The sequence below is a fragment of the Heteronotia binoei genome, chromosome 19, assembly GCF_032191835.1.
Source record: "Heteronotia binoei isolate CCM8104 ecotype False Entrance Well chromosome 19, APGP_CSIRO_Hbin_v1, whole genome shotgun sequence".
Taxonomy (NCBI): Eukaryota; Metazoa; Chordata; class Lepidosauria; order Squamata; family Gekkonidae; genus Heteronotia; species Heteronotia binoei.
In genome coordinates, this window is record NC_083241.1 from 44,096,302 (window position 1) to 44,117,653 (window position 21,352).

Below are 21,352 nucleotides of genomic sequence, written 5' to 3' on the forward strand. Positions count from 1 at the left end.
ACACAGGGGCCAACCAGTCCCTCTGGTGGGCCAACAACAGGGCAGAGAGGCCAAGGCCTTCCCCTGATAGTGCCTCCTGGCACTAGGATTCAGAGGCTGACTGCCTCTGAACATGGAGGTTCCCTCTAGCCAGCACGGCTAGTAGTCATTGGTAGATTTATTCTTCTTTTATTGGTAGACATATCCTCCCCTTTGAAAACTGTTTATTCCTGGGGCCGTCACTACACCCTCTAGCATTGAATTCCACATTTTAAATCACTCTCTGTACAAAGTAGAATTTCCTTTAGTCTGTCCTGAACCTCCTGCCCATCAGCTTCACTGGAGGCCCTCAAATCCTAGTCTTTTGGGAGAGGGAGAAAAATTACGTTCAGGTTACTGATAACTTGCACCTCTCCCTCCTACCCAAAATACACGCTTCTCCCTGAAATTAAATCCCCCTTGAAGTGTAATTTGCAAAGCGATTAAAGGTCCTGCAGAGAAGAGGGGACCCTGAATGCAGACAAAGGATGTTAAATGTAGAAAACTTGCTGTAAAATTAGAAAGGGGCAAGAAAGGGTTGAGACGGAGTAGTCAGAAGGGGCAGCTTGGTGGCCACAGGAAAGCCGCTCTCCCACTCAATGCCAGACTTTCCAATGCCTCCTTGGAAAAACAGTGCACATCAGTGTATCAACTGCTACTTGTGGCTACGGAGTGTGTGAAAACAGTCTGAGCACGTGATCACTTACTCGGTCGATTATCTGTTTTATCGTATGGAGGCGGATAATGCCAGAACTACGTTGGTCCGTCCCGGCGTCCCTGGGTTCGCTTTCTGCGGAAGAGAAAGCCGTCAGAATCACTCACCAGACAGTTACACACTACACTTTCACTTCTCCGGCTAACTATGTCTCATTTCTTCCACGACATGAGAGACCTTTCACAGGATTTGGGACAGCCCAGTCCTACCTCCGGTTCCTCACAGGAAGGTGCTGCTTCGGTTATTTTAGAAACAGAAGTTAAACCATCGCTGGAGAAAACGTCAGTTTTTCAACGTCAAACTGTTTTATTCCCTTGCAGCTATTGCTTTGGCTGTTGGTTAACAGCTCTGCAGTGAGAATCTGCTATGCATGCAGGAGTAGAGAGGTTCTTTCCAGGGTACCCTCCAGTTAAAGGCTATCAGGTAAAAGAGGGATGGGACAGGCCATCATGGAAGCTAGCTTCAAAAAGAGGTTGCCTTGGAAAAGATGGGACTATGGTTTGGATAGATGGATGTTATTCATTTGCATAGTTCAGCACAGGTTCCCTTAACGACATTTCAATATACCGTATTTTTCGGTCCATAAGACGCTTCGGACCATAGGACGCACCTTCCTCCTGGGGGGTGATCCGCTGCCTCCACCTCCAATCCCGGCGCTTCCCCCGCGCCTGCCTGCCTGGCTCCAGCTCTGACGCTTACAGCAAGCGCCAGAATCGCTCCCTCCGCCCTCCGATCTCGGCGCTTGCTTTAAGCATCAGAGCTGGAGCCAGGCAGACAGGCATGGAGGAAGCACGCGGCCCCCTCCGCAGCCGGTGCTCGCGAAGCGCTGGGTTTGCGGTGGGGGCAGCGTGGAGCGATCCCAGCGCTTGCTGGAAGCAGAGCTGGAGCCAGGCAGGCAGGCGGGGGGGAAGCGCCGGGATCGGAGGCGGAGGCAGAGGATCTCCCCCCCCGCCGGAGGAAGGTACGTCCTATCGTCCCTTCGCTCTATAAGACGCACACACTCCCCCCCCCACACACTTTTTTTGGGGGGGGAGTGCGTCTTATGGTCCGAAAAATACAGTATGTGGGAAGTACTTACAGTTTACGTGAGAGCATAAGAGAAAACACGTTGGATTAGGCCAGTGGCCCATCCAATCCAACACTCTGTGACACACAATGGCCAAAACCCAGGGGCCATCAGGAGGTCCACCAGCAGGGCCAGAACTCCAGAAGCCCTCCCACTCTTGCCCCCCCCAAGCACCAAGAATACAGAGCAGCACTGCCCCAGACATAAGAGAAGCCATGTTGGATCAAGCCAACGGCCCATCCAATCCAACACTCTGTCACACAGTGGCCCAACCTCAGGAGCCATCAGGAGGTCCATCAGTGGGGCCCAAGCTCCAGAAGCCCTCCCACTATTGCCACCCCCCTCAAGCATCAAGAAGATAGAGTACCACTGCCCCAGACAGTGTTCCATCTATACCTTGTGGCTAATAGACACTGATGGAGCTCTGCTCTGCACGTTTATCCAGTGTCCTCTTGAAGCTGATGTAGGGACTCAAGAAAGCTCATACCTTCATTCTAGCTCTAGCTTACATGGACACCTTGATTATCCCTCAACAATTCCACTAAAGGCTCTGAGGCTGTGGCCACACCTTTGAGGTCAGGATGGGATGTTCCACGGAAAGTTGCTGGAGAACCAAAGAGCAAACTTACTTGCAATCTGATAAATATTGGGCTCTTCTCTTGCCAGCTTCTCACGCGCCACGTCAGCAATTGGTCCAAAGATGGTCACCGGCCTGAGAAATCCAGCTGGAATCAAAAGGAACGTGCCAGTGAGTCTCCTAGGAGTGAGTCAGCTCTCTGTCCCTTCGATGTTCTTCCAAGGCAGGGGGGGCCTCAGGAGCCACAGATGGCTCTTTTGCACATATTGTGTGGTTTTAATCAGCTGGCTTGGAGAAGGCATTTCTCTCTTTAAATAGCTTATCCAAACTAAATATTGGAGAACGTGTTTAAAGTTGCTTTCTTTCCACTTCTCCCTCCCACCCCACCATCGATCTTCCTTCCTTCCTTCCTTCCTTCCTTCCTTCCTTCCTTCCTTCCTTCCTTCCTTCCTTCCTTCCTTCCTTCCTTCCTTCCTTCCTTCCTTCCTTCCTAACTTCCTTCCCTCCCTCCCTCGGACTCTCAAACATCTGATGTCTTGCAGCTCTCAAACATCTGAAATTTATTCCATGTGGCTCTCACGTTAAGCAAGTTTGGCCAGTCCTGTTCTAAGCCAAACCACTTACCTTCTCGAAGGACGACTCTCTCGTAGGCAGGGAACTTGGTTTGCACAGGTTGGGCAGACAGATCCTCTCTGCTTTTCCGGAGGTTTCTCTTGGAGCTGCGCAGGCCTCTGAACCTCCAGAAATCAGCACGGTCCCCGCCGGCCGTCTTTGGAAGTGTGTACTGCACGCTCGCCAGCTGCTCGGCTCTGCAAGAGAAAGACAAGAATGGCCAAGAGCACCGGGAATGGGAGGATTTCTGTGTCTTTCTCCGCTGGTGTTGGTGGGACTTGAAAGTGCCACCAGGCTGCAGAAAACCTGCGGAGAAGCCGTAGGTTTTTCAAGCCAAAAGACAACAGAGGTGGTTTGCCAGTGCCACTTCCTGCTGATTAAAATAATTTTATTCCTGTAGGGTACTGACTGTACAGGGAAACAGATCCTGACTTTTAAGGCGTACTATAGCTGCAAGTGCTGTGATCCAGATGGCCCAGGCTGGATTGTGGAAGCTACACAGGAGGCAGCTCTTATTAGCACGTGGATGGGAGACCAGCAAGAAGTCTAGGGTTGCTATGCAGAGGCAGGCAATGGCAAACCCACCTCTGAGCATCTCTGGCCTTGAAAGCCCTACGGAGTCATCATTAAGTCAGCTGCAACCTGACAGAGCTTTATGCACACACAGCTGTGAGCTGCACTGCACAACTGGGAAAGCTTTCATGTGGTCCCTCCTCTGTCCTGCCCTGAAATCCCAAGAGTTCATTGGCTGCTGGTAGCCATGGAGACCTGAAAACCTGAAGGTTGCTTCCCACAGCACTCTTTAACCAGAAGCCAGCTAACAACAATAGGACACAGCATATTATTGGAACTGTCTGGGGCAGTGATGCTCTGCATTCTTGGTGCTTGGGGGGTGGGTAGCAAAGTGGAAGGGCTTCTAGCTCCACTTGTGAACCTCCTTTCTTTTTTGGCCACTGTGTGACACAGAGTGTTGGACTGGATGGGCCACTGGTCTGATCCAACAGGGCTTCTCTTATGTTCTTATGTGACACAGAGTGTGGGACTGGATGGGCCACTGGTCTGATCCAACATGGCTTCTCTTATGTGACACAGAGTGTTGGACTGGGGGGGCCATTGGCCTGATCCAACATGGCTTCTCTTATGTGACAGAGTGTTGGAGTGGAGGGGCCATTGGCCTAATCCAACATGGCTTCTCTGATGTTCTTTTGTGACACAGAGTGTGGGACTGGATGGGCCACTGGTCTGATCCAACAGGGCTTCTCTTATGTTCTTATGTGACACAGAGTGTTGGACTGGAGGGGCCATTGGCCTAATCCAACATGGCTTCTCTTATGTTCTTATGACAGGAATGGAAGTTTCACTTGTCCTTAATTTTAGCCAAGAAACAGTTCTGCCATTCTTCCTGTTTGTGTCTTCTGTCTAAAGAGCTGCATGTATTGTGGGGGCATTTCCAGTATTAACTTTCACCTGTCTTCTTAAGATGCACAACTCACAATCAGGAGAATATCCATACCTTTCCAAAGCTTCCCAAGAAACAGACTGCTTTGCAAACAGATTCTACAATAAATTCCGGTGCACTTTTGTACACACCTAAGTAACATACTTTCAAGGAACTTTGCAATGGATTTTACTGTGTGAAATGGCAAAACCCATTTGCAAACAGAAGTGGATTGGAACTGCATCATTTAGCATGTGTGGAAGCGAGCTGTTTCAACCATTCTACGTTTATAAGACGTAGTGATCAGGCTCGTAGCTACAATGTCGCCCGGGGGGGGGGGGGAGCCACTCCATTCAACTCCCCCCCCCTTCCATCTGTACGGCCCCTCCACTGGAGGGCCTCCAATCTGCCCCCTTTGTTCACCTCCGCTCTGAACAAGTGCAGCAATGCTACTGGAAGAGCTTCAGATCAGTACGGGGTGGGGGGGGGGGAGCCTACTTGCAGCTGGATCCCCCTGGAAGGTTGACTGAGTTAGACAAATGGGGGGGGGGCACAGCTTTACTTGAGAAGCAGAGAAAGTGTCTAGCGCCCCCTGGCTCCCCCAAACAAAAAAGGCTGCTGCAGGCCCCACCGCACTTGGAATCCTGGCTCTGGCCCTGTGAGCGAGACATGCTGTTTTTCGGAAAGGATACCTGTTTTTGTTGGGTATGATGCCCCTCTCCACCTCCTTGTGATTTTTGCCTATCCGGATCGCCAGCCAGGAGCCCAGCTTGCCGTTGTAGAGCGTGTCCACCACCCGGAACACCTCTCCTTTGTTGAAGCTCAGCCCGTAGGGAGACTCTTTCTCGTATTCAAAGTGAGTTCTAATGTAGAAAGAATCTCCTACATCTGATTCCACAATGCGCCGATAAACTGCAAGTTGGGAAATATAATGTACGATGTCAATGCTTTCCTAAAATTGACAGAAAACTTCTGAATTTAAGACGACGACGACTGAAGATTTATACCCCACCCTTCTCTATGAATCAGAGACTCAGAGCAACTTACAATCTCTTATATCTCCTTCCCCCCACAACAGACACCCTGGGACATAGGTGGGGCTGAGAGAGCTCTCCCAGAAGCTGCCCTTTCAAGGACAATTCTGTGAGAGCTATGGTTGACCCAAGGCCATTCCAGCAGCTGCAAGTGAAGGAGTGGGGAATCAAACCCAGTTCTCCAGATAAAAGTCCACGCACTTAACCACTACACCAAACTGGGTCTCTACATGCTGCATGACAGACTCTCCACATGGCTCAATTAAGCAAGTCAAGTTTATTACAATCCAATATCAGGGAGCAGAATCAAAGCAATCAACAAGCATTAATTATGTTTGTTACATTGGTTGCGTGACATAAATATAATGGGCTTAAAATACAACACTTGGTTAAAATTTGTTAAAACAAACATTATTCTTCTGTCTAATCAGATATGCACAGGCAACAAAATCTGGCTACTTTAAAAGTAACTGCATTACAGCAATCTCCAAGAAGGAGAGAAATATAAAAATGGTTTGATCTATCTGGGTACTTGGATATAATTGGGATAATGTATACATTAACGTATATATTACATATAGGCCCCGTGGCACAGTGTTAAAGCTGCAGTACTGCAGTCCTAAGCTCTGCTCACGACCTGAGTTCGATCTAGGCAGAAGCTGGGTTCAGGTAGCCAGCTTGAGGTTGACTCAGCCTTCCATCCTTCCGAGGTTGGTCAAATGAGTACCCAGCTTGCGGGGGGGGGGGGGGGGCGGGGGAGTGTAGATGACTGGGGAAGGCAATGGCAAACCACCCCATAAAAAGTCTGTTGTGAAAACGTCGTAATGCGACATCACCCCAGAGTCTGAAATGACTGGTACTTTACCTTTATACATTACAAATGTTCCGGTAGATTCAACAGCATAAGAGGACATTCTCAGTTACTCACCGTCCTTCTTCTTCTGTGCCAAGATCGTCACCTCTTCCCCTTTAGGGAGGTCAAGCAAGAACAGCACAGCTTCCTCACGGATGATGTTTGTGAAGTCGACATTATTTACCTGGTGCAAAAGTAAGCAGGGTTTAAAACAAAAACAACAACAATTAATGCACAGTTCCAAGGTCCAAACTAAGGAGCCAGACATTCTCAATTATCTGTATGTCGATTCCTTTATACCAATGGTGGCCAACAGTAGCTCTCCGGATGTTTTTTGCCTACAACTTCCATCAGCCCCAGCCATTGGCCATGCTGGCTGGGGCTTATGGGAGTTGTAGGCAAAAAAAAATCTGGAGAGCTACCATTGGCCACCCCTGCTTTATACCAAGGGTGGCCAAACTGTGGCTCGGAAGCCACATGCGGCTCTTTCAAACATATTGTGTGGCTCTCGAAGCCCCCACCGCCCCATCGGCCAGCTTGGAGAAGGCCTTTCTCTCTTTAAATCACTTCTCCGAGCTGAGTCAGCCGGTGGCTTAGAGAATGCATTTAAAGTTCGAGTTGCTTTCTTGCCACCTCTCCCTCTCTCCGTCTATTTCCCTCTCTCCCTCCCAGCTCTCAGACATCTGACGTCCATGTCTGGCTGCTCTCAAACACTTGATGGCTCTTACGTTAAGCAAGTTTGGCTACCCTTGCTTTATACAGTAAAGAAAGTCAAGTGCCCTTTCCTCTGGGTATTATTCACTGCTTCGTGAGCAGGTTTGCACGATGGCCTGGTACAGAATCTCATAAAAATGAACTGTTTCAGAGAGAAGCCTTGTTGGTCTGCAATAGGAGAACTGGATTCAAGCCCAGCAACATCTTCGAGACCAACTAGATTTTGGAGCGATGAGCTTTTGAGAGTCCAAGTTCCCTTTGTCAGACACAAGTAGGAATGGAGATCTGTGGGTCTTTATATCCCATTCTGAAGGTGGGTGAAAAGAAAAAAAGTGAGGGCGCGGAGGTCCTATGATACCTCTGCCCCCTAACCCCTTTATCCAATGCCCTTCCCGGCTTCAGACTGGCCTATAAGGACTCATGGTCATCTATTCCTCATTGCATGGGATACTTTGATTCTCAAAAGCTCACGCCCTGGAAATCTTGCTGGTTTCTAAGCATCAAGCAGCGATATTCCTCAATAATCAGGCTTTTGTTATTGAATCAAAAGTTGCTTTATTGTAAAAACTCCATAGCTTAGTCAAGGACAGAATCCTTGGAAGTAATGACGTATACAGATTTGAATAATTACTTTATAGGAAGACTTCAAAAGGATAACATACAGATGCAATTTGAGACACGGGTTCAAAAGCTATTATCTATTATCTCTTTTATTGCTAAGGAATACAAGCTAATAAAAACATCTCCCTTTCTCACACTTTCTCGGAGAGCAGATAAGACCTGTCTGTGTGAATCTGGGGGAGAGGCGCATTACATCGTTGCTACAAGGTTAACCTAAACATCCTCGGGCCAAATGGCATTATTATGCACCCTTTAGTTGTAAATGTGGGGGGAGCAGGCCAGAGTGGTGTTCTGCTCTGTGTCTGTTGGGCCTGCATGACACATGTAAATATATATGCTTGACACTAAGGTATTCCTAGACTCAAACACAGCTATTCATGAGAACAAAAAGAGTCCTCTTGTGGGATCAGATGAACACATTCACCCAGTAGTCCTGTCTTTGGCAGCCAACAGAATGGGACTTGCAAGCAGGGCCTGCAACTCTGTGCCTCTCGCTGCCACCATAAACACAGAGGTTCTGTTTAGCTATCTCAACTAATACCTGGGGGTCAAAGTAGCTGTTCTTTTCGAACCAACTCTGCATGCTGCTGGAATGGCCTTGGGTCAGCCGTAACTTTTGCAGAGTTGTCCTTGAAAGGGCAGCTTCTGGGAGAGCTCTCTCCGCCCCACCCACCTCACAGGGTGACTGTTGGTGGGTGGGGGGAGGTAAAGGAGATTGTGAGCCACTCTGAGATTCAGAGTGGAGGGTGGGATATAAATCCAATATCATAATCTTCATCTTCTGTTCCCTTATCATGGGGCTGCCACTGAAAAAGGCCTTCTCTCGTCTGCTCACCAGACGAGCTTCTCTGAGCGATGGGACAGTCAGGAGGGCCTCTCCCAGGCAGGAACATATGTTTTCACCCCAAAAAAGGACCAAAATACCATCAACGTGCTATTTTCAAGACCATAGCCTACCCTGAGAATCTGATCTCCTTCTTCCAAGCCTTCTCGAGCAGCAGGGCTGTCCTCGAGAACGCCGGCTACAAAGATTCCGACATCGTTGCCACCAGCCAGCCGCAAGCCGACACTGTCTCCTTTTTTAAATTTCACAAGCTTCATGCTGGGCCTGAAAGATTAGGAAGCATTTTTAAAGCCGAACACGCACACGTCAAGTTGAAAAAAGAAGGTTTCCTTTCTATCAATAAGACTTCCAAAACACATAAATGTTTCCGCAAGCTGTTAAACTGAAGGGTTAAGTCTGAAGATTCCCATTCAGAACAGCTCGGAGATGCTGCAAATACACTCTGGCGTGGCTCATACTGATAGGTGGGCGGCCCCACCTGGATGACTGCTTTGCGTCTTGGTGGGGAGTTACGAAGTCTGTCCACGCAATTACCCAGGTGCAAAATCGACGATGCCATGCCACGCTTTTCCCTCCTTAAAGCAAGCTGCAATTACTTACATGGGAAACTGTTTGCCCCACAGAGTACCTGGACCAGGGTTGGAAGATGCTTCCTCCCTTGGTGTAGTGGTTAAGAGAGTGGGAGGACTAGGTCTGATTCCCCTTCCTACCTCACATGCACCTGCTGGTGTGACCTTGGGCCAGTCACAAGTTCTCTCAGAGTTGTTCCCTCAAGAGCAGTTCTCTCAGAGCTCTCTCAGCCCCACCTACCTCCCAGGGTGACTGTTGTGGGGAGAGGAGGGGAAAGGAGGTTGTGAGCTGCTCTGAGACTCTTGAGTGAAGGGCAGGGCATAAATCCAATCTCTTCTTCTTCTCCCACTAATTTACAAAGAACACACCCCTTAAGGCAGCACACTGGGACGACTGGTGACTAATCCAGTTTGTGGAAGAAGGCAAGATTCTCTATGCTCCTCTGAAACTGGGGAGGGAGGGGGGGCATGTCTGCCTTCACTTGCCCTTTGCCCTCACTTGCCCTCACTCAGTAAGGGCGCCTCCTGTTCAAAGAAGCAACGCTTCCTGGACATCTAGGCAGCTGCAGAACATGGCAAACGCTGGTCACTAATTCCAAATGTGGAGGTCCTTCTGGAGAAGCAGGCAGCTCCTAGGCTTCCCACTGCTTCTGTGAAGGGCGCAAGTCGAAGAGCTGGGCTTCCGCCTGGCCGCCAGCAATGTTCTCTGTGCTGGAGAGATGAGCAGGGGCTCCTCTAGTTACAGACTCTCCTCCGCCTCATCTAGCTATGGGCAAATAGGCTGTGTCGGCGCAAGCAGCGATTCCATTACCGGAGCATGCCGTCCTCGTGGGTCGAGTTCGGGAGAGGGCCATCGGACGGACTAACCGGTAAATCCACATCCGGCTGTCCCGGCTGAGCGTAGACTGGCTTTGGTTCTGTTCAGAAACACACAACGAAGATCATAGACGGGACGGGCAGAGCTTGTTGCAAAAAAAGGCTCACAAATGCAGCAAAAAGCCTGCTCACCCCTGCAAAAGGCTCAATTAACAGCATCATTAACCTTATTTGGTGCCCTCTGACCCCATCCCTGGTGCCCACTGAGTGTCATTAGAAAGTGGGCGTGGTCAGGTGGGAATCTAGCCCAGAAGGGGTTCTGATTGGCCACTGGAGTTCGGATCAGCTGTGTTGGTTAAAATGACATGACTTTGGCAAGTAGCTGCTACTGCGGAACCCCCCGCACTCCTTTTACCTGGAATATATTTTTGAAATTACATCTCCTGTACCCTGCATGTGGGCTTTCTCCGCCTCCTGCAGCAGCCATTTTGTGGCTGCGCCCACCACCCTGCAACTGAATTCCAAAGGTACCTACAGGCTCAAAAAATTTGGGGATCCCCCAATTTAGGTTTTAACGTCTTTAGCTTATTCTTCTATCTCGTTCCGTCACCACTTTGGTGAAGGATATTCCCCCGTACACCACTGACCTGGAAGTGGCGGGGTTTGTTTCTCGTTCCTTTCCACTACAGACTCTTCCACAGACTTCGAAAGGGGGAGGTCTTCCGCATTCTTCACGGGCGTGGAGGCCGCCCCCGGCTTGGCTATTCTCTCGTCGTCTCTGCTCCGGAGACTGAAACCAGAACGGGGGAGGGGGAAACATGTCCACACAAACCACATTGAGAGTTGCAGCAATAATTTGAGTCAAAGTATCTGCAATCAAAATTGTATTTCCTGCACCAAAGGCATGACGTACGGCAAGGTTTTTTTAATGCTAAATATGTTGGCTAGGGAGAGAAGTCCCAGGCTAATCACCTGGGAGGACTAAACCCCAAGAGGATTCTGGAGGTGCTCCAAGTGGAATCTCTTCGTCTGCAAGGGCTACTGGAAAGACAGCCCACTCCCAAACCTCCTCTCAAGGGTCCTGGAATCTGGCTCTGCACAGGATGTTTGAGGCCATCAACTCAGCCACATTCCGCCCCCCCCCCCCCCGGTTCAACGATTTCAGCAGCTTGTGCCAAGCAATGGACCCCACAAAGCGACACCTTCCTTGCCCCCCTGCCGAACCTATATAACTTTTCCAAACATGAAACAGAGACCTACTAAAATGTAATGGGGGGGGGGGGGGGAAATCACAGAACAGATCTGAAAGAATCATCTCCCTGACACCGAGGTCACATCCACCCTCCAAGGTATTTGAAACCTGGGCAGTGTTTGACTGGGACCTGGGTTCAAATCCAGTTTGATGTAGTGGTTAAGTGTGTGGACTCTTATCTGGGAGAACCGGGTTTTGATTCCCCACTCCTCCACTTGCAGCTGCTGGAATGGGGTCAGCCAGAGCTCTTGCAGGAGTTGTCCTTGAAACGGCAGCTTCCGGGAGAGCTCTTTCAGCCCCACCCACCTCACAGGGTGTCTGTTGTGGGGGAGGAATCCTTATTACTGCTCCTCCCTCTCAAGTACTGCTAATATGAGCCAGTGGTATAATCAAGATTGTTTCAGAGGGTAGATGTGTTGGTCTGGAGCAGAGGAGCTGGATTCAAATCCAGAAGGACCTCAGAGATTAACAAGATTTTTTTTCTGATCGATAAGCTTTTGAGAGTCAACACTTTGTACCTGATGAAAGAAGCTTTTATTTTATTAGATTTTTTTAGTTGTTGCTCACCCAAGGGGGTCGTGCAGGGACTTCCAAACACTTAAAAAACGACATCATAAATATGTTATAAACCAACAAAAGCAAATAATACATACAAAGTTCTTAAAATCTATGACTCAGTACCATGTGACTACCAAGCCAGCCCAGAGCACCTGGTTAACCTCCCAAAGTCAATGAGAACGGAATAAAACTCTTAAAAGGTCTTAACGGTGCCTGAATGGACTCCAACTTTGTCCCGCTGCTTCAGACCAACACGGCTGCCCTCCTCCATTTATGTGGAAAGCAGATTTTCTATTCATGGCATACCCATTTCTTGCAGCCAGGGGGCACCATGGCCTTAATACTGGCACAGTGTTCAGCGGCAGCCTGGTATATCCGATACACAGATATACCCACTGCTTCCCCACTGCTTGGTCTGCACACCAGCAAAGAGGCTGGAAATGGGAAAGGTGAAGAGCAGATGTCTTGCATTTAGGCCGTGAGTGTCAGACGACGGGGGTTTTGTTCAAACACACACAAAATGCTTCGGGCATTTTCCACGCCGGGTCTCCAGAGACTCAGTTGAGAAAACTCCCAAAGTAAAAAAAGGAAGTCATAAAAACAAAGGAAAGAGATAACGGAACAAGCTGCAGAAGCCTTCCAAAAAGATACGCACGAATCGGGCGAGAAGCAGATTGTAAAAACTGCTTTAGAAGACTAAAGCCCCTCACGGTTAGAAGCCTTTGGGGGGCAAATTGGGTCTCGTGACCAACTGTGATCCATTTTTGACAGGCTCTTGAGAGAGCTGAACTAGAGTAAAGGCAATAGTTTTAGGGACATAAAGAAGAATTTCGTATTTTCAGATATGAAGAGCAAAACTTCCGGATTTCATCAGATCTCAGAAGCTAAGCAGCACTGACCCCGGTCAAGACTTGGGCGGGATTAATCCAGGGTTGCTACGCAGAGGCAGGCAAAGCCCCTCTCTTCATGTGCCCTGACGTGGACCGCTCAGGCTAGCCATCCATGTTAGACCCTGGAAGCGAAGCAGGGTCAAGGAATCCTAGAGTTGGAAGGGACTTCCAGGGTCATCTAGTCCAACCCCCTGCACGATGCGGGAAACTCACAAACACCTCCCCCTAAATTCACAGGATCTTCATTGCCGTCAGGGGGCCATCTAGCCTCTTTGAAAAACCTCCAAGGAAGGAGAGCCCACCACCTCCCGAGGAGGAAGCCTGTTCCACTGAGGAACCGCTTGAACGGTCAAAAAGTTCTTCCTCATGTTGAGCAGGGAACTCTTGATTTAATCTCAACCCACTGGTTCTGTCCAACCTTCCGGGGCCACAGAAAACAATTCCACACCATCCTCTATAGGACAGCCCTTCAAGTACTTGAAGATGGCGACCCTATCACCTCTCAGCCGCCTCCTCTCCAGGCTAAACGTGCCCAGCTCCATCAACCTTTCCTCATAGGACTCGGTCTCCAGACCCCTCACCATCTTCGTCGTCCTCCTCTGGATGCGTTCCAGCTTGTCTAGATCCTTCTTAAAATGTGGTGCCCAAAACTGAACACAAGACTCCAGGTGAGGTCTTACCAGAGCAGAGCGAAGCGATACCACTTAGTTCTGCCCAGTATTTGGATGGGGGACCTCCAAAGAATACCAGGGTCCTGAGGCAGAGGCAAGCAATGGCACCCCACCTCTGTCCGTCTCTTGCCTTGGAAACCCCATGAGGGGTCACCAGAAGTCAGCTATAACTTGATGGCACTTCCCACCACTGCCAGGGTTGGAAATGAGACCGGACCAAACTTCTCAAAAAGAAAGCATAACGGTGTACGGCGGGGGTGGCCAAACTGTGGCTCTCAAAGCCCCCACTGCACAGTCAACTGGTTTGGAGAATGCATTTAAAGTTAAAGTTGCTTCCTTACCACCTCTCCCTCCCTCATCTATTTTCCTCCCTTCCTTCCTGCTCTCAAACATCTAACATTCATGTATTGCAGCTCTCAGATTGTCTGACGTTTATTCTTCGTGGCTCTTACGTTAACCAAGTTAGGCCACCCCTGGTGTACAGCTTGGGACCAAAACACTTTTGCCTTTAATAGCGCTGAAAGGGGAAACTTCAGCTGATGTGTTTCTCAACCCCTTATTACATATTGCACCTGTCAAAACTACCTCTTCTATAAATCTGTCAAAGGCATGCCAGTCCCATCCTTCCAGTAACCAGAGAAAAAACATGGACAGATAGCTAGAGATGGTGAAAGAATTTAAAAATTGGACATGGCATTCCAGATTGGAGTTTAAGAAGGAGAGTCCTGAACATATATGGACCTATGAAGCTGCCTTCTACTGAATCAGACTCTTGGTCCATCAAAGCTGGTTTTCACGTCTACTTGCCTGGACCCTTTTTAGTTGGAGATGCCAGGGATTGAACCTGGGACCTTCTGCTTACCAAGCAGATGCTCTCTTGGTAACCAAGCATCCCTCCATCCTGGTCCTGAGAGACTGAAGAGGTCTTATCTAGGACCAACTGCCACTGACTCCCCTTAAGAGGATCAGGTAGGAGGTGATGGGAAAGACTTCCCACCTGAGACCCCATAGACGAGACTGACCTTGATGGACTAGGGAGGTCTGATTCAGTAGGAGCCTCACGGGTATTCAGCCTCAGCTCCCTGCATGCAAAGCGACTCCTCTGGAAAACTAAAGCACAACATTCTGCCTTCTGAAAGGGTACTTTATCTTCCCCAAGCCTCTCCAGCTTTTTTCTACTCGTAATTATCTGACAGCATTATTTACGGGGACCGGGTGACATTTTTAAGTCAGGACTTCACAGTCCACTGGCTTTCACGCCTTCCGATCTGTCTCTGTCACAAGAGCCCTTTTTTGCAGGCTTTGCCGCTGGAGGACCGCTGGCCAGCAGACACCTGGACGACAGCTGCCGCCTCTCTGCCGCAAAGGAGCAGCCAGGACACGGGGAGAAAGGTTTACAGGCCAGGTGAAGTCACCCATGGCTCAGCCCCAAACGCCAAGCGGGCCAGCTGCCGAATTCTGTCACCGAAGCCACCCTACTGACTTGGCATCGGGGCAGCTTACTGCAATGCCCGCCCAACTACTAACGCCCCCTGCAGACTTCTCAAGGTTCAAGGAGAATGTGCAACCCCAGGCTGGCTAACGAAGCACCCTAAGCAGGACAGGCAGCAAGCAATTTTCCTGCAGGCCAGTTTGGACAGGGATCCTGGAGGTTCTTGCCATCTTCTGGGCATGGAGCCTGCAGGGCTCACTGGTGATGCCTGCGGGGGGGTGGGGGGTGGAGGTCATTAATTCCCTGCATTGTGTAGGAGGTGGGAATAGATGACTCCAGCGGTCCCTTATGATTCTATGACTCAATGGCCGAATGTCATCAAGCTACGTTTGGTGAAAGCCACTTTGGTGTTGTGGTTAAGTGTGCGAACTCTTATCTGGGAGAACCGAGTTTGATTCCCCACTCCTCCACTCGCAGCTGCTGGAATGGCCTTGGGTCAGCCAGAGCTCTCGCCGGAGTTGTCCTTGAAAGGGCAGCTTCCGTCACAGATCTCTCAGCCCCACCTACCTCACAGGGTGTCTGTTGTGGGGGGGGGGGGGAGGAAAGGAGATTGTGACCACTCAGACTATGAGATTCAGAGTAGAGGGCGGAATACAAATCCAACATCATCATCTTCGTTTCAGAGGGTAGACATGAATGAAGGTCTGTAATAGAAGGCCCAGAGATCTAACAAAAAAGAAACTTCTCCCTTTCCCAAAATACTAGAACTCAAGGACATCTAATAAAGCCGAATGGGCAGTAGGTTCAGGATGGACAAAAGGAAATATGACTTGAAGAAGAAGATGATGATATTGGATTTATATCCCACCCTCCACTTTGAAGAGTCTCAGAGCGGCTCACAATCTCCTTTCCCTTCCTCCCCCACAACAGACACCCTGTGAGGTAGATGAAGATATTGGATTTATATCCTGCCCTCCACTCCGAAGAGTCTCAGAGCGGCTCACAATCTCCTTTCCCTTCCTCCCCCACAACAGACACCCTGTGAGGTAGATGAAGATATTGGATTTATATCCCGCCCTCCACTCCGAAGAGTCTCAGAGCGGCTCACAATCTCCTTTCCCTTCCTCCCCCACAACAGGCACCCTGTGAGGTAGATGAAGATATTGGATTTATATTCCGCCCTCCACTCCGAAGAGTCTCAGAGCAGCTCACAATCTCTTTTTCCTTCCTCTCCCAAAACAGACACCCTGTGAGGTAGATGAAGATATTGGATTTATATCCTGCCCTTCACTCCGAAGAGTCTCAGAGCGGCTCACAATCTCCTTTCCCTTCCTCCCCCACAACAGACACCCTGTGAGGTAGATGAAGATATTGGATTTATATCCTGCCCTCCACTCCGAAGAGTCTCAGAGCGGCTCACAATCTCCTTTCCCTTCCTCCCCCACAACAGACACCCTGTGAGGTAGATGAAGATATTGGATTTATATCCCGCCCTCCACTCCGAAGAGTCTCAGAGCGGCTCACAATCTCCTTTCCCTTCCTCCCCCACAACAGACACCCTGTGAGGTAGATGAAGATATTGGATTTATATCCCGCCCTCCACTCCGAAGAGTCTCAGAGCGGCTCACAATCTCCTTTCCCTTCCTCCCCCACAACAGGCACCCTGTGAGGTAGATGAAGATATTGGATTTATATCCCGCCCTCCACTCCGAAGAGTCTCAGAGCAGCTCACAATCTCTTTTTCCTTCCTCTCCCAAAACAGACACCTTGTGAGGTAGATGAAGATATTGGATTTATATCCTGCCCTTCACTCCGAAGAGTCTCAGAGCGGCTCACAATCTCCTTTCCCTTCCTCCCCCACAACAGACACCCTGTGAGGTGGGTGGGGCTGGCGAGGGTTCTCACAGCAGGAAGAGAACTCAGATGGGAGACCACCAAGGAAGGCTCTGCAGAAGGAGGCAATGGCCAGCCACCTCTGCTTCTCCCTTGCCTCGAAAGCCTCTTGCCTGGATCACCATAAGTTGGAAGCCCAGCGGGGTCAGTACTTGGAAGGGAGACCACCAAGGAAGGCTCTGTAGAGGGAAAGCAATGGCCAACCACCTCTGCTTCTCCCTTGCCTTGAAAGCCCCTTGCTTGCACACCACAATTTGCCTGTGACTCGAAAACACTTCATGCCCACAACACTGGTTTACAAATAACCCCCCCCCCCTCCAAAAAAAAGGATTTTAGCAAGCCCTACAAACATTGCACAAGGGAACCCAAGTGGAAGATTGGCCAAAGTTTTGAAGGGGTGGGGAGGAGAGCTTGTTAACAAATATAAAAAATGCCCCCCCCCTTTCTAGTAAGCATTCAATTTCCACTGTTTAATAAAGATGACACAGGAAGTGTCTCAACTCCTGCTATTGTTCGTAGGTGACGGAATGCTGTTAAACTTTACAGCTGTGTTTCCCATGAGTCATCAAAGGTGTTAGTTTGCTGGATTATGTGTTCTGCCAGGGCTGCTTTTACATCTAACATCTGTGCTGTGTCAGGATGGCGATGGGGTTTTTTCCCCCCCCTTTAAAAGGATGCCTAACACTGCAGGATTTTAAAATAACCTTCAGTCACAAATGCAGTGAAGTCAGCTCCATGTTCGCTTCATCCGTGGCAGCTCGCCTCTCCCCCAATTTCCTTCCTGCCAATCAAAAGCGCACATTTCCGTCAAGTGGACACACGCGGCTTTAATCCACAGCCTCCAAACGACGTCATGGCCATCTGAGCTCTGTCTGCCAGAACCCTTTTAGTGTCTTCCGTGATGGAGTGAACGGGTATGGAGGATGGTTGCCAACCTCCTGGGGGGGCCTGGAGATCAACCAGGATTACAACTGATCTCCAGACGACAAATCTCCCCCTGGAGAAATGCAAAGCATTTGTGGAAGATTCCCTGCCTCATTATTCCCCTCTCATCTGGACATCAAGCCTGACGACTCCTCTAGCCGAAACTGCCTGAAAAGCAGGGACACACCGAAGGTGCCTTCTACTCAATCAGGCCCTTGGTCCATAAAGTTCGGTGTTGTCTACTCTGGGTGGCAAGTGGCTCTCCGGGGTCTCAGGCGGAGGTATTTCACATCACCTATCACCTAATTCTTTGCGCTGGAGATGGCGAGTCTTGAACCGGAGACCTTCCGCAAGCCAAGCAGATGATGTGTCACTGAGCCACTGAGGCCTGTCCTAAAAATAACCAGACAGTTCAACATATATACCAGGGTTAACATAACTTGCTTAACGTAAGAGCCACAAAGAATAAATGTCAGAGGAAGGAAAGAAGGGAGGAAATAGACGGGGGAGGGAGAGATGGAAAGAAAGCAACTTTAACTTCGAATGCATTCTCCATAGTTGCCAGCTGGCTTGGCTTGGAGAAGTGATTTCAAGAGAAAAATGCCTTCTCCAAGTTGGCTGATGAGACAGTGGGGGCTTCAAGAGCCACACGATACGTGTGAAAGAGCCACAGTTTGCCACCCCGATATATACTCTAACAGGTAAAATTGTTAGTGGTGGAAAGCGCTATCAAGTTGCAGCTGACTCATAGGAAAGCCACGGGGCTTGCGAGGGAAGAGACGTTCAGAGGTGGTTTGCCGTTGCCTGCCTCTGTGTTGCAACCCTGGATTTCCTTGGCGATCTTTCATCCAAGTACTAACGAGAACCTACCTTGCTTAGCTTCTGGGAAGTGATGAAACTGGGCTAGCCTGGACTACCCAGGTCAAGGCAAGAGACAAACAGAAGTGGTTTTGCCATTGCCTGCCTCTGCGTAGCAACCCTGGACTTCCTTGGTGGTCTCCCATCCAGTTACTAACCAAAGCCAAGTCTGCTCAGCTTCCAAGATCTGACAACACCGGCCAAGTCTGGGCCATCGGGGTCAAGGCACAGGTGAAATACTTGAACTTAATATTCAGGAAGGGCTCCACTGCTTGTGCTGGGCTTGTGCAGACTGGGAGACCATCAATCAACGGTGATCTAAGGGCTGAAATACTGATTGAATCGACATTGATTAAAGGGTTGAAATTAAATCAGAAGAGTTTTCATCTCAACATTAAGAACTTCCTGGCCGTTAAGAGCGGTTCCGCAGTGGAAGAGGCTTCCTTGGGAGGTGGTGGGCTCTCCTTCCTTGGAGGTTTTTCAACAGAGGCTAGAGGGCCATTTGACGGCAATGAGGATCCTGTGAATTTAGGGGGAAGTGTTTGTGGGTTTCCTGCATTGTGCGGGGGGTTAGACTAGATGACCCTGGAGATCCCTTCCAACTCTGTGATTCTATAACCTTCCAAAATGTTTTAGTCAGGGGTGTCAAACTCATTGGTTATGATGGCTGGATCTGACCTAAATGCGACCTTGAGGGGCCGGGCCGTGTCAGGTTGGGCTGGGCCATGTGTGTACCTTTTTTAAGATTAGGGAGCAAGAGATATAAATTTTATAATGAACACAGACAAACACAAATATATTTTTTTTAAAACTTAAAACTTGCTTAAAACGTTAGCACTCATTGGTCTTAAGGATTTTTTTTTTTATTTCTCCCATGGGATCCAGGGAACTGGGCAAAGGAAGCTCGGGCTCTTCCCTTCCTTCCCCAGGGGACTGCCCAATGGAGAAAATAGAGGCTTTGCTGTGTAGCTCCTGAGCAAATGAGCAAGCCTTGCAAAGCAAGCTATTATGCAGAAGGAAGCAAGAGAGAGGGAGAAGGAAGCAGATGTCCGCCAGTTGCTCAGGGGCCTGATAGGAGCCCTCCGGGGGCCTGATTCGGTCCCCGAATTGCATGTTGGACACCCTTGGTTTAAGTAATGAAAAGTCTGGCAAAACAGTTCTACTCCTAAGGAAAAGGATAACTAAAGGGTGAAATCAGAAGGGAATCTTTTAGATGCTGTATCTGGCTCTGTTTTGTACACAACATGTCACCTGTGCCCGAGTGTACAAACTCTGGAACTATGAAGCTAACGGAGACTCTTTATTACAGCATTCGACCAGCTACAACGTGGTCCATTAACGCGGCCCAATTACAGCCCTTGAACGTGGGCCGCTCAATGGAAAAGAGCGTTCCCCTGGAGAATATGAACATGACGATCGCTAGCATGAACGGCCAAATGCAAAGCCTGAATTTGTTCTATAGATTTCACAAATGCCATCAATACAGCTTGGAAAAGCCACAGGGTCAGAAGTGCTCTTACTGCATTCCAATTGGCCGAGCGGAGGTCATGCTTGAACTGACGCTTATCAAACAGAGCCACTCAGACTACCGGATCAGGTCCCCTCGCCTTTACAGGGCAAGTCTCCGCAAAAATCTGGAAAGTTTTCAAGGACTGCTTGAACCAGTTTGGACCAAGACCCCATACAACTAATCTGATTTCTTCCTTTATACATATGAACAACATACGGGCCGACAATCGTAGGGAACATCGTTTCTCAATTAAAGGGACAACGAAGCACAAAACATGAGTTACACACAAGCAGTTTATGATTCAGAATTTCGGAAACATGCAATATCGGAAGATGCAGGCCACACTGATGAACACAGGGGGTTTTGGCTTCTGCAGACAACCGGGGGTGGGGGGGGGGAACTGCGTAGTTTAACTAACCGCTCTTCATGGGGACAAATCCTGGCACGAACGGGCAAGACTGCAATCGGCTAGCAAGCTGCAAGAGCTCTTACAAAACGCACATTCCTCTCTCCAGTAAATTGTACTGTTTGTAAGGCACATCTGATACAAGCGAAAACCTAAACCTAGCAAAAGAAGCAAGCACCTACAAGCAAAATTAGGAGGCCCTGAAACAGTGCTGTGCAAAAAAGGGACTGAAATCCGCTCCTAGTGCTGAGCCCTCAATAAAGCTACACTTTCAAACCTCTCTGCCTCAGAAGACGAGGGTTACAGTTCCACATCCAGTTCGTCCACCACACCCTTACTCCCTTGGCTCGTGATAGGAAGTAACAGCTTTTCCAGGAACAATACGCATTTATCAGAATACAGAACCTTTACGGAGCTCTTATCGTTTTAAAATCCCAAATGGACTTTGCGGGGAATTGATTTCTAGGCTCAGAGGAAAGGGCTGTGTCCAGGAAGAAGAAACTGGCAAAACAGACCTTTTGTTCCCTCTTTCACCAGCACATATCCTACTGAGAACGGGCACAGGAAACGAGCTTGCTCCCTTCCCCCTTCTGTCCCCCACCCCGGAGGTCCTACAAACCCAGGAATCCATTTCCCCAGGACTACTAAAGGAAGGGAAGACGGGAAATATCCAAAATCATCAGGGCTGCTGCTGACAGATCACCGGACAACCCAACATTTTCTGGGGTATCTGAAGTATGGAGCAAGGGGGTTTCCACAGGCTGGGGAGGGGGTCGCAACAAGAAGAACAGGCTGAGCACCAACCGATGCTTCCCGGCCAAAGTACTAGAACCCGAGGGCATCCAGTGAAACTGATGGGGAATCGATTCACGATGGAGAAAAGGAAATGCTTCTTCGCACAATGAATGATTAAAATGAGCAATTCACTGCCAGAGGATGTAGTGATGGCTACAGGCACAGATGGGCTTTCAGTGGGCAATAGATTCACAGAGGAATGGCCCATCAATGGCAATCAGCCACGGCATTTAAAGGGACCCTTCCACATTCGGAGGCACTAAATGTCTGAATCCCAGAGCCAGGA

At 49.3% G+C, this 21,352-nt stretch overlaps 1 protein-coding gene across 1 annotated transcript in view; it reads right to left on the reverse strand.

Moving 5' to 3' along the window:
- The window catches only part of TJP1 (tight junction protein 1), a 327,881-nt gene that overhangs the window by 40,650 nt on the left and 265,879 nt on the right, over positions 1-21,352 (reverse strand). Inside the window, 8 exon segments of the mRNA XM_060259910.1 lie at positions 726-808; positions 2,429-2,524; positions 3,001-3,185; positions 5,119-5,338; positions 6,389-6,497; positions 8,606-8,756; positions 9,873-9,978; positions 10,525-10,667. Coding sequence (XP_060115893.1) covers positions 726-808; positions 2,429-2,524; positions 3,001-3,185; positions 5,119-5,338; positions 6,389-6,497; positions 8,606-8,756; positions 9,873-9,978; positions 10,525-10,667 — 1,093 coding nt within the window.